This window comes from Pezoporus wallicus, unplaced genomic scaffold, assembly GCF_028554395.1.
Source record: "Pezoporus wallicus isolate ANWC-B61680 ecotype Strahan unplaced genomic scaffold, APGP_CSIRO_Pwel_v1 contig_593, whole genome shotgun sequence".
Classification (NCBI taxonomy): Eukaryota; Metazoa; Chordata; class Aves; order Psittaciformes; family Psittacidae; genus Pezoporus; species Pezoporus wallicus.
In genome coordinates, this window is record NW_026642342.1 from 5488919 (window position 1) to 5501992 (window position 13074).

General features: G+C 34.5%; 1 protein-coding gene across 3 annotated transcripts in view; it reads left to right on the plus strand.

Moving 5' to 3' along the window:
- Positions 1-13074, plus strand: part of DENND1B (DENN domain containing 1B) — a 155338-nt gene that overhangs the window by 116098 nt on the left and 26166 nt on the right. For all 3 annotated transcript variants that reach the window (XM_057428951.1, XM_057428952.1, XM_057428953.1), the window contains 2 exons: positions 697-822; positions 9148-9249. In XM_057428951.1, coding sequence (XP_057284934.1) covers positions 697-822; positions 9148-9249 — 228 coding nt within the window. The remainder of the gene's footprint in view (positions 1-696; positions 823-9147; positions 9250-13074) is intronic.

Genomic DNA, 13074 nt, shown 5'->3' on the forward strand with positions numbered 1-13074 from the left:
CCTCCTTAAAAAATAAAAAATAAAAAATCAAGCACTAAAATCGATTTTTTTTTTAATTTAATTTTTTTTGTTTGTTTTTTTAACTGCAGGTGCCTCCTAAGTGGTGTTGTTACTTTTTTCCCCTCCTTTCAAATATTCTTATCTTTGAGGACAATTCTAAAGACAGTGTAGCACTGAATTTATGCAGACTTCTCAACTATTTAACAGTGGTAGCAGGTACTCCCATGGTGCATGGGAAATTATATAAGACAGCAGTTTGACTTTAAAAAAAACCCTAAAACTGAATAGAAAGTGTCCATTAAGAGTCGTTAAAAATAAGCCTTTGTAGCACAAATAAAAAATATCCAACTGTCTCCATTCAAAACAAGTAGGTACATGTTATGATTGAAAAAAAAATTCTGCAGAAAAGTGGCTCACATGCATTTTCCTGTAAAATAATTAAGCTTATTTATGTCAAGAGGCCTTGGGAAAAAGAGAGCATAAACCAATTTGCATTAGCACTCTACCATCATCCCCTGCTTTCATTTCAATTAACAGACCAGCAGGTGCTCTTTGCAGTTAAAAAGATAAGCTATCAAGGAGGAGGATGAATTTTTGGCTGACCTGTAGACATCATGGTTTGCCTGCTGATTGGGTTCGTACCTCGCTGTACCAATTTCTGAGGTGTTAATTTAACTGTTCCACTCTGTCGTGCAGGTCTCGGCCTTGAAAAATAAACTGAAAAAGCAGTCTACAGCTACGGGTCATGGAGTAGCCAAGGCCTTTCTTCGGGCACAGGCAGCACTATTTGGATCCTACAGAGATGCACTAAGATACAAACCAGTAAGGCTTCTTCTTTACTTCTTTACTGATTTATGAGAGCATGGTCTCATTCTTTGCAAGAAAAATATGAAGTGTTTTAGCCCAGTCAAAGAAAATGTTATAAATCTTACTCTATGCTAAGGATGCATTGGCAGTTTAGAAGACACTACCACCTCCTGACAGTGAGTTATACTGAAAAATAAATACTCATCCAGCCAGCTATTTTCTTATTTGTATCACTTGTATAAATTATTTAGTGTAAAATCAGATTGTATTGATGAAACTACTAACATGCAGTTCACCTGGTTTAACGTGGTGAACTGAAGAGGCTGTACCTTTGACTCTGTTGTTTGTCACTTCGCTGGTCTAGAGACTTTGCTGTTTGAGGCCAGAAGCAGAAGCCATATTGGGTCAAACAAGCATCTTTTCTCTCATACGCTTATCTTGATTCCACTGAGAAGTTAGCAGAAATGAAAATCCATTGCATCCCATCAGAACTTTGGGTTTTGTATTTCTGCCATTTTGCTAGTAGTAGATGAATGTGCCATGCACTTTCATCCTTTCTGGTTTATGAGAGTGGCACATATTGAGTCTATTAGAGAGAAAATAGTTTATGAGAAACAAGAGATTAATTTCATCAGTCAGTCCAGGTTCTTACGGTATTTGTAAACTACTGATATAGTTCCATCTGAGGTGGAGGGAGGATCGGTGTGGGGTTTTTTTTGTTTGTTTTTTTTTTTTGTTTGATTTGAGTTTTTTTTTTTGTGTGTGTGTATTGCTTTTAGTTGGGCTTTTGGTCTGGTTTCTTTTTTCCTCCACTGATTGTGTAGAAAAGAAGATGTTTATGAAACCATTGTGGCCTTATAGGGTTTGTTTTGGCTTTTTTTAAGATATGTTACTTCAGAATATCTCAACAAGCAGAAGTCAGCTGGCAAATACTAGTGTGTCTTGGATTGGCATCAACTTGTCCAAAGACAAAGCATGTTTAAAAAAGAATAAATTATTATTTTGAGCTGTGTTTACATGGTTATAACTAATTTAGTCTTTTACAGAATTTTTTTTCTGGATTAATAGAAACTAAGAGGAGTTGTCCCATGATTGTTCAGCTCATTCTCCATGTGCCTTTTCAACTCAGTTTAATGCATTGTGAATTGGGAAGTTCAAAAAAACAAGTAACATTTGACTGTATCAGCACTATTTCTGAGGAACCACAAAACTTGTGAACTCATTGCAAAAAAAGTGCTAACCTTTGCTTTGGAGGTTGTGATGCTAGATCTAATAAGGAAATCTAAGCCACAGCTATGGGCTTTATTTACATTCTTTCAGGAGCTCAAATAGAATTCATGTAGAACATTTGTAGGTGGTATACTTAAATGAGAATATTTTCCTGTATAGATTTGGAATACTTCTGCTGTAAGTAAGCTTGCCAGATTTTCAGAATTGAGCACCAAGAGATTTTGGGGTACCATTTTTAGGATCAGAAACATCTGATGAAAAATAATATATTTGGATAGTTATGGATTGCTTGGAAGTTGAAAAATGTTTAAGTGATCTTATTTTCCTTGCAACAGTGTGATCTGTATGATTTTAGCTTGAAACATGAAACAACTGTCATTAATATTCACTTTGAGTAAAGAACAGCTTTAATAGTGTCTGTACTCATCCAACACTTCACTCCAAACGCTGTTCATCATACTGAACACCCATTCTGTGCAACTGTTTGTTTTCAGCAGAGGACAGATTCTCCTTGGTATAGCAATATGTCTTGAACAAACGTCTAGCAATTATTGAAAAAGTGATTGGTGAAAGGGAAAATGGGAAGCTTCAGGGGTCTTGAGAGGAGTTCATGGGACTCCAAAAGACCATATGGAAAATTTGACTACTTTAATACAGACAGGAAATTTGACATATAATAGATAAAGGTGATCATATATGTTTGTGTAATAAATGATAATAAAAAAATTATCTTGGTAAACTTTTCCAAGAAAAGTGGAAATAGTTGTTTTTTATCTGATTTCATCATGATACTGAATTAAAGAAATTGCTCAAGTTGATATAACTGCAAAAAGTATTTTTGTAATATACTACACCTTACCTTAGCAAATACTGCATAGTAGGAGTGGATCTGTGGAGCAAAACAGTACTGACATCCACACAGTGCGCATTTCTAGGTTTAATGTGGTTCTTATTTTAGTCTGATGTTGAATACTGAATACCCATGACTAGCTGGAGCTCAATTTGTACTTTAGTTTTTAATCCAGAAGGAATCCACTTAGGCGAGGATGCTTGAACAAATTGCTTCACTGTAATATGGTGAATGACCAAAATATAATCCATAACAAAATATCATTAGTGAAATGGTGAATTATCATGTATTTGTATATGGCCTCATTCATGTAGAGGGCTGCAATCCATTTTGAGATGTTGGGTGAGATGCTCTGATGGGGGGGTGGGGTGTGTCTGGCAGTGGCAATGAGGTCATTCAAACTCTCTTGGTATAAGGAGCCCTGGCACATAGAAAGGCCAGTGCATGGCTGTACTCACCCAGCTAGCAGCTGCAGTGGGAGCCATTGTGCCATCTGCAGCATCAGTGATCACAGTTTTGACCACAAGAGTAAACCTACTGAGGCATTGCTATTGTGGGATAAATGCTTCTTACATAATGTAAATGTATAAATTCAAATGATATATATCAAATTCAAATTATGTATACTTTGGATTGTCAAAATTTAGCCTTGAACCTTTTGCTGCTTTTGTTTTTTTTTTTTTAGGTAGTCCAACATTTGGGAATTTATCATGAAATAATATTGGATGTTCTGTGTTTTAGAATTGCATGCATAGGTGGGAGTTAGATATAAGATTAACATTGTGCAGTTTGTGTCAATTTGTCAATCAATATATATGCAGCATTGTGTTTTTTTTTTTTCTGGCTATTTTACTTTACACATGCTTCTTGGGCAATTTTTAGGCACCCTTCCTCATATCAGACAAGACCCACGCCAGTCAAGCATTTTAATAGCTCTGTGATGGTTAGGGAAAATGGGCTTTACATATATACTTGTGCAAACCTAGCAGATGAAAGTGAGCACTGGTAAATTTTTTCAGTTACTCATATACGGTAAAGTCAGTAAATAAAACACTATATGATGTAAAGAATTCTTAAATAGACAATATTCGCAATCTGTGTCTAGACAGGGAGTGGTAGATAACAGAACAAGGAAGGAGTGGAAAAATGGTTACTATAAAAGTATTCCCCATGATAGAGATTAATTTGGTCATCATCAGGAGAATAGAGCAGAAAAGCTGTTTGCTCCTAAGAGAGAAACGTCAGGAAGAAATGCAGGTGTGGGGTTTTTTGTTTTTTAAAAAAAAGGGTAATTCATCATGGTAGGACAAAGGCATTTCAAATGTATTTCAAATAAAAAAATCCTCGTACTTTATGACACATCTATTAAAATATTATGCAATATAAGCAGCAATAATTTATTATCTGCCTTTGAAAAATTGTCTTTTCTTTAAAGAATTATCTAACAAAAGATGAAGTCATACAAAAAGTATTGCCTCTTTTGGGGGAAAAAGTCCTCAAAGCTCCTGATGTTAGAAGAAGTGAACCCTGGATAGCTTTGGTTTAAGTTATGGTGGTTGTAACATCACTCATCAGAAACTAAAAAATGAAGAGCAAAGGCTAATGGCTTGCTCTGGAATGCTCAGCAGTAGGAGTTCATGGTCTCATCAGCACGCCAGGGGTGCCGAGATAACTTCCAGCTCTAAGATAGCACAACCTGTCAGACCTCACTTAAATTGAATGCTAACTGGAGTGCTTTGGGCCAATATTGACACTATTTCAAGTACTGACATCGGCTCTCCAACATATTCAGGTATTGCATTCAATATACAATAAATCAAAATAATACAATTAAATGTTATATTAGGAAAGAAAAGATATTTCAATATTCAGAATGCACCTGAATTACTTGAGAATGCATAAAATGATTTCTTATAGTTTCATTTCAGAATGAAATCTTTTGAGGACAAATTGATGTTGACTTCTTTACCTTTCCGCCAAGAGTTAGGCAGAAAAACTACAACAGAGTATAGAAACAGAGAGAAAGAGTAACAGAATGCCAGAACACATTCGTGTTTAAATCCAGAAGCACCCATGTAATATCTATTATAGCTGTTTATTGTTACTTCCATAAAAATTTTATTTTACATGTTGAAAACTACATTGTTTAATTTGTCTTAAAGACCATAGCAGCTGTTATTTTATTAATAGGAGTTGTTGCAGAGTGGAATTGTGACTATAAGAAATATCTGCACATCAGAATCTTTTATTTGGGTAGATTGCAAGAAATTTTCAGATTTTGCAGAAATTTGTTTGCAATTTTTAATGGCACCTTCCTGAATAGAATCATAGGTCATACTCAGTTATCCCCTGGCCTTTATCTCTGAAAGTTATGATAGCAGATGAAATTTGAGCTTTGTACTTCTTTGGTTTTAAACACAGGACTTTTAATATCAAAACAAAAATTTTTTTAATACTTTGGTGTTTTTTTTTTGTTGTTGTTGTTTGTTTTAAGGTAAACTATACAAAACCGAAGAAGCTTCAGACATACCTACCAACCTTACACTCTTCATGTAATAAGCAAGAGCTACCATACGAAACAGTATTAATTATAGCAGTAGTACAAATATGAGTCATCTCATGCTAGAACAATATGAATGTTTTCTGAAATAATTAAAATGTACTTCTTGTTCAAGTTAAATATCACTAGATTTAGAAAGCACAAGCATTCCTTCTAATCTAATTTATTTTTCCTCTTAAAATGATCACGCTGTTTTAACTCATTGTTTTCATGTTCCATTGAGGTCTGTATAAATAGATTGCTTAAAAAATGAATATAGCTTAGAGTAAGAAATTCCTGCTGTGTGTGGCAAGCTACAAAAGGGGAAGAAAATTCTATAGCAACTGTTGTTAAAAGAACAGATATCCTGTTTGGGCATAGGTTGTTTGGTCTGAGTATTAGCTGTCTACTTTTCAGTACAGAGTTCCCACTGGGTTTTGATCGAACTTGTTTTGAAAGTACATTGTAGATCAATATGACAGAAGCCATTTGATGGTCTACTAGTTAAATATCAGTGGAGCATTCCTCCAAAACTGTTTCTAAAGGTACCTGGTTGTATTTGTAGAAGTGAGAATGTTAGAAGCCTTATGTACAAAATCTTCTAGAGCTATATTTGTTTATATTGATTCAATAATTTATTTTTTAAATAGCACTTCAAAAGGCTTCATGTTTACATTAGTGATCTTGAAGATTTGCTAAAGTTTTATTTGGAAAACAATTTTGTTGTTCAGAGCCTTGTACAAATAAAAGAGGTAGAAATTAATTGTATTATTTAGTGCAGTTACAGTAAAGTTACAACAGATACTCTGAGAAAACTTCAGTGTGGAATTTCTACAGGTTTCAGCAGATATTCTCATTTTGATGTGCTCAGTAGGTAAGAGCTTTAAACTTACTCAAATTTTTAAAGCAACCTTGAGTAGGTTGTATGAGTAGGCTCAAATAAAAGATGACTTTTGGCTGTGAAGTCTGTTTAGATCTAAATAAATTTTCAGCTAAGGAATAGCTTTGGCTATTCTGTCTCTGAATACTGGTAAGGGAACAGATGCATCAATGTATGAGTGCTTGCTAAGTATCTAAAACATCCAGTGATTAAAGGAAAGTATTTGGGAAAATAGTACAACCATGCACCAAAAATGTGTGTTGAACTACCATTTCCTGGAATTTTGTTGTATGGCTCAGGCAGGGGAGAAGTGATGTCAAGGGTGACTATCTGATTGCTCTGTTTCCCCAGGCTGATGCGGAAGGGAGAGGAAGCATGCCTTTTCTCTGCTGAGAGATAACCTCTCCTTTTTCTCTTTCATTTTTCCCAAGACAGTTGGCAAAGTGACAGTGAAAGCACAGCTTAGTTTTCATTATTTACAAAATATACTATTTAGAAAACTATTTTCTTTCATGTTTCAGAGTATGTCATGAACGATCATCTAGTAAGCTCTGCACTCCATAAAGCCTCTGTATTTCCAGAAGACATTTCTTTACGTAGCAACAATACATATATGTGTAAATAAAAATAAAAATAAACAAAGGAGTTGTTATAATTTGCCACCTTGAAATATTTTTGGAAGAACTACAGAACTGAGAGGAGAGTCTGCCCTCAGGAACACTGTGTCTTGCACCACCATGTCTCACCGGAGACTATTCCATTTGTTTTGATGCACTTTTTGCTAAGTAGCGTGGGGTCATCTTCTTAAAACAAGAGTCTTTAGGAGCTCATGAATAGCTAATGCAAAGTGGGTCAGGAAGGCACTGCTGTTTAAAGCGCCACAAACATTTCGATCTGTTTGGCAGATCCAGCATGTCCTGCATGTGTACAGTTTTCAAGAGTTATCTTGGGATAAGAAGTAGGTAAAGTTGGTTGTTTCTCCTAGAGACTTAATCAGCGAAGTGCTACATACTGCACTGAGATGCCTTTGCGTATCATAGCATTCCAGCTACCCTGTGAAGGGGGAGGAGCTACGTTAATTGCATGTATAGCTTCTGGCTCTTTCCAGGAGGTTTCTTTTCTGAAAGAGGTTCTGTAAGCAAGCAGGGATGTAAAACTTAAAAACAAGTTAAATATGAACTTAAGTACTTTTCTGAATAGTACTGGACCTCTTAAGGGAGACTTTAAACAGGGAAGCTTTTGATAGTATGTAAGGATTAAAAAATGGGCAACTAAGATGATTAAGGGAGTGGAGCATCTCCCTTATGAGGAAAGACTGAGGGAGCTGGGTCTCTATAGTTTAGAGAAGAGGAGACTGAGAGGTGACCTTATAAGTGTCTATAAATATATAAAGGGGGAGTGTCACGAGGATGGAGCCAGGCTCTACTCAGTGGCAAACAATGATAGGACAAGGGGTAATGGGTACAAACTGGAACACAAGAGGTTCCACTTAAACTTGAGAAGAAACTTCTTCTCAGTGAGGGTGACGGAACACTGGAACAGGCTGCCCGGGGAGGTTGTGGAGTCTCCTTCCCTGGAGACATTCAAAACCCAGCTGGACACATTCCTGTGTAACATTATCTAGGTGTTCCTGCTCTGGCAGGGATTTGGACTATGATCTTTTGAGGTCCCTTCCAGTCTCTAGCATACTGTGATACTGCGAAAAGGCGTTGCGGTGTTTTTACAACATTTCCCTAGATCATACTTGAACTATTCAAAAACAAAGTGCAAGTTGTAAAGAGCAGTTGAAAATTATGAAGTCAGTTCATGTACTTTGATCACTACACAAGCTTTGTAATATTCCTATAATCTATCCAGTCATGCCAAAAAACTTCAAGTATTTATTACAAAGTATTGACAAGAATAACAGTATTGGAGAGAATGCTCATCAAAAATGTCCAGTGGTTTGTGCAAATAAAGTTAGCAAATTTTAACTGAGATTAGGGACTAGCATAGAGTCAGATTAATTGTAAGTGATTTTATTAGTATCTTTTATTTTTAAATAACTGCTGTTTTCAGTAGTAATTTTTTTCAAAAAACAGTTTTCAATGGGTACTTCTTTATCTTTTATCAAAGTGTTTTGGTGCAGGGTTTTTGGTAACTATAGGCTATGCTCTTTTCTCGTGTTATGGAAATACATTTCATTGTTTAAATTTTAATCTCATCTGTCAAGACTTCCTCCATAGCAATGTTCCAAAAAGTTTGTAGCTTTTGTTTTGTATAAAAATAAAGTAGCTTTTTTTTCAATAATGTCCTGTTAAATCAGAAATATATTTATCAATCTTCTCATGTTTGGTAGAATAAATGTAAGAACAACTTGGTGCAGACACATATTTTGGTCTAATTTAGAGTTACAGTTTAGTAGCATTGCTGATTTAAAATGCCAGGGAATCAGAGTAACCCTGAACAATAATGCATGTGCAATTATTTGAAGCAGTGGGCCTGCTCTTCCTCAAAGTTTGAATCACATCCCTGAAATTATCAATGAAGTGTGCTGTAAAGGTAACTTGAATCATATGTAAACCTCTTTAATTTTTCCTTCCAGTGCATGTTTCATAGGCCTACAAACCAGACACTCAATTGCAAAATGTATTTTGAGAACTATTTCAATGTTGTTTGGAGATTTTGGTCTTTTTGTTGTTGTCTAAATCTGTTTAATTAGATGCATGTTTATGAAGGTTGAAAAGGAAAAATTGCATGTATTGGTTATTAATAAATGATTTTGTAATAGAGAATTTAAAATAAATAGGCATATTTCTGTGCTCTAGTTACCATCTAACTTTTCCTGCTTTAATTTTTTAGGGAGAGCCTATAACATTCTGTGAGAATAGTTTTGTGAAGCATCGTTCCAGTACTACTAAGCAGTTCCTGGAAACTGCTGTTAATCTTCAACTGTTTAAACAGGTACGAGAGGGTAAATGACCCATGTTTAATGATTTACTTGTAAAAGGTGTACATATTTAAATACATTTTCCTTTCTGTCAGCTTATGGTATTCTGGGATAAATTATAAGTACATTGTGTACAGAAAGTATTCTCAGTTTTGTTGTATTTTTAAATCTTCAGTTATAGTTAAAAAGCAGGGGGAGGGGGAACTCAACAGACAGATAACCCCAGGATGCAGACCCAGTGCAACATCCCTTCAGAGCCCGTCAGCTTCTTATCTAAACAAGAAAAATCATGGATCTCCCAGCTTGATGGTTGAACTTCATTTTCAGCTGTCTTTGCTCATAACCAGAGAACCCAAACAACATACTTAAATTGGACTTCAATGGGCTTTTATTTAAAAACTGGTTTCATACTGTAATTGCAGTTTTCGTTGCTAGGCTTTTTGCAGTATGTGCATAGAGAATGTTACAAACCCAAGCCGTACGGGTGGCTTGAAGAATTTCTAGGTGATCTGTTATTGCAGATTTTGAGCTAATAGAGAACAAATTGTTGAATGTCTGGCACAGCTCAGTAATAGTTTGTTACAGTCCTTGAAATTAATTTTTATTTATTTTATTCTGTAACTTTTTTCTCTCTTATCATTACATGACCCCTTTGCATCAAAAGGGTGCTAAGGATCTTATTACTGGATTTTTAGTAAAATCAAAGAAAATATGAATGAAAATCAAAGAAAATATGAATGAAATCAGACTACTCATAGAAGATATTATATATATATCAGATATCTGGAATGATTGAGGCACAGGAGTTCATGTTTAAATAAGCTGGTGGACTCCTTTGAAGATATACTGCCCTGATAGATAAGGGAAATTCATTATACATAGAATCTTCTAATTTTCAAAAAACGCTTGGTGTTAATCAGAGGCTAGTGTCTAACGTAAGGATTTATGCAAGGATGATAGTTTGTGTAAGTCTTGTGAAATATGTTTCTTCTAATTGTGTGAAAGTTAAGGAAGTACTGATCATAGAGTGGGGCTCCTTTAATTTTGAAGTGTTTTATTTTATACATGAAAAGGTGTAAGTAAAAATATAATAATAAAGAATAAATCTGAAACCTTTTGAAGCATCCAGCACATGATTGAAAAGGAGAGATATAATGAAGTAAACAATGTTGTTTGTATTTTGTATATCTCCCTGTGATAGGCTGGCACGAAACTTTCTTAATAGAAAGCTGCTTACAAGCAATGTTTCTAAATTATTTTCACACTGTTGCTACTAAAGCAAGACCTTCCGCTTAGGAAAAAGTCTTAAGTCCACTGAAATGAGTGAGCTTGTCAGTGTGGCTCTGTACTTACCCATTACATTTTAATATGTGTTCAATTAAGCAGAATCAGTTTACAGTTTGTTTATAGCTTGTTTTAATTTTATTTCTGCTACAGAAAATAATATATTTTAGAGGATTAGGAAATAGTAACAATTTTGATGATGTGTGTGGTTTAATAGCACTACTAATAGTAGGTTTTTTCATTCCTCTAGTTTCTGTTGCAAAAGCTACTCCTACTTTTTCAGTTAATCCTCAGCCCAGCTGCATCTTCTCCAGTTTTTCCCACTGACAGATGAGCTGTTTTCAAAGTTGTTTGTGCTCAAAAGGACTAAACTGTATTTTACTTTGTTCTGGAAACTTTTAAACAGAAAACAGTTCTTAGAAGCTGCCTGAAATCTAGACCAAGCAGAAAATAGGTACTTTAAATGCACTTTTTCATATAACTGACAAGTAAGCTTTATTTGTGCTATTTTATAAAATACTTCTGTCCTGTTTTCTTAGCAAGTTTTTAATCCTCAGCCCATCCTCTGTATTAAAACATGTTAGCTCCTCTAATTCAATCACTGTTTTAATTTTGGAAGATGTATCTTTTCACCAAAGTACCAGGAAATCACTGTTGGAATAAATTCTGGAATTAACTCTTTGTGTTACTTCGATTATTTTCCTCTTCAGCATCATCTTGTTTTTACTGTGTTGAATTTTGATGTTCTTTCTGTTTATGATAGCCCCAGATGTATTAGCACATGACAGTCTTTTGTATCAAAACCTTTAACTAACCTGTAAATAGGATCATTCCCAACGCTTACCCATAAATACCTTGGGTTTTTTTGTTACAAGCTGTTAATGTCTTTTTGGGCCAGTCCTTATCCAACCTGAAGTTCAGGTGTACTATTCAGGTACTCTGCTTTTATTTAATCTAAAGTAGTATTTTGAGACACATGAAAGAGATTTTTCTGGGGTATAGGTAAATTTCATTTCCTTCATCTAGGAAAGTAATTGTTAAAGAATCTGTGAGGACTAGAGTTTTGGTAACTATATAATATATCTTTCCATTTACTCATTTACTCTTTTTCCGCCCAGTATCTGTATGTCTCATCAAATTGTAAAGGACAAATAACAGACCAGTTCTTATCAGAACCTTTGTTTTTTAAGTAATGGTACTGTTACACTTCAGTCTAATTGTGTTTCCTTTACCTTGATGGACGCAATTATTTATTTATTTATTTTTACCTCCAGCAGTATGTGCTGGCTTCCTTAGTATCATGTAACAGAGCTGAATCTAGGGAGTTCGTGACTCGAGATTTATCCCTCGGGTATTATAATGTCCATTTCTGCATCTTATTTTCATTAACACTTGTATTTTCATTCCCTTATTCAGCATCATGGAGTTCACTGAAAATCGAAGCAGGATATTTTTAGCAGGGACCATGCCTATATTATCTTTTAGCCTCAAGCCTTTCTCTCAGACTTGTAGAGATGTCTTTTACATCAGGTTTATGACTTCACATTTTGGAAATTGAAAGGACTGGTTATATTGCTCTGATAGAGAATAAACCAAAACATACATTTTCCAGGAATTCATAGAAGTAATTTATAATAAACACCCTGATAGGGTTCACAACTACAGGGACATGTGAACTTCAGTTTGCTGGCTTTAGCTCTCTAAAGCTGTTTCCTGTTCTGAATAGATTGAATTATAAAAAAAAGTGGTTATAGTTATTCTTAAACTATTAGGATATTTAATGATATTAAAATTATTTTCCTTAAATATTATTTCCTGATTAAATATTCTGTGTATGGCAGTTATTCAGATTAAATGTTTGTTTTCTTAATTTAATTTCTTAATTCATATCTTAAACATTTAAATGTTTAACTAAATATATACTTATGTTACTACTTTTCTCACTGTTTTTTTTTTTCCACATATTTGATATTTGTACTATTATGTATGTTGTCTATTTATTAGATTTTTTCAGAGCCTTAGAAAGGCTGCCCTTTCATGAGGGTAGCACTGAAGGTAGCTAATCATTATTTCAAGCTGTAAGCAATTAATAGTTGCATCTTACTTGTCACATAGTTCTGAGTGTCCAGGGAAAATATTAATTCATTCTTAGTACTAACATGACCCTAATGCTAGAATATCTTGTTAGATATTGTAATTATATAAGTAATGTAATCTGCAGCATTTACTGGGATGTGTTCCTAAAATGGTGGAAAGTGCTAACTAGAAAAATATATAATGAATGCAGGATTAGGACTTGAAGAATATGAAGTCTTTGAACAGTATTAGTAATTTCTAATTTCATTTATAAAGTTAATGAGTTGAGCTCTCTTCTTGAAAGCTATTGAGCTGTTATTGTGTAGAAATCACATTTATGATGATGCATTTGCTTCTACTAACTTTTGTTTTTAATAATGGCTGAATAGATTTGGAATTTTTACTTCTGCCTAAATAAGTTATTTGGTTTAGCTCAGAAACATCATCTCTCCTCCCCTACCCTTTATCACCTGTGCAAC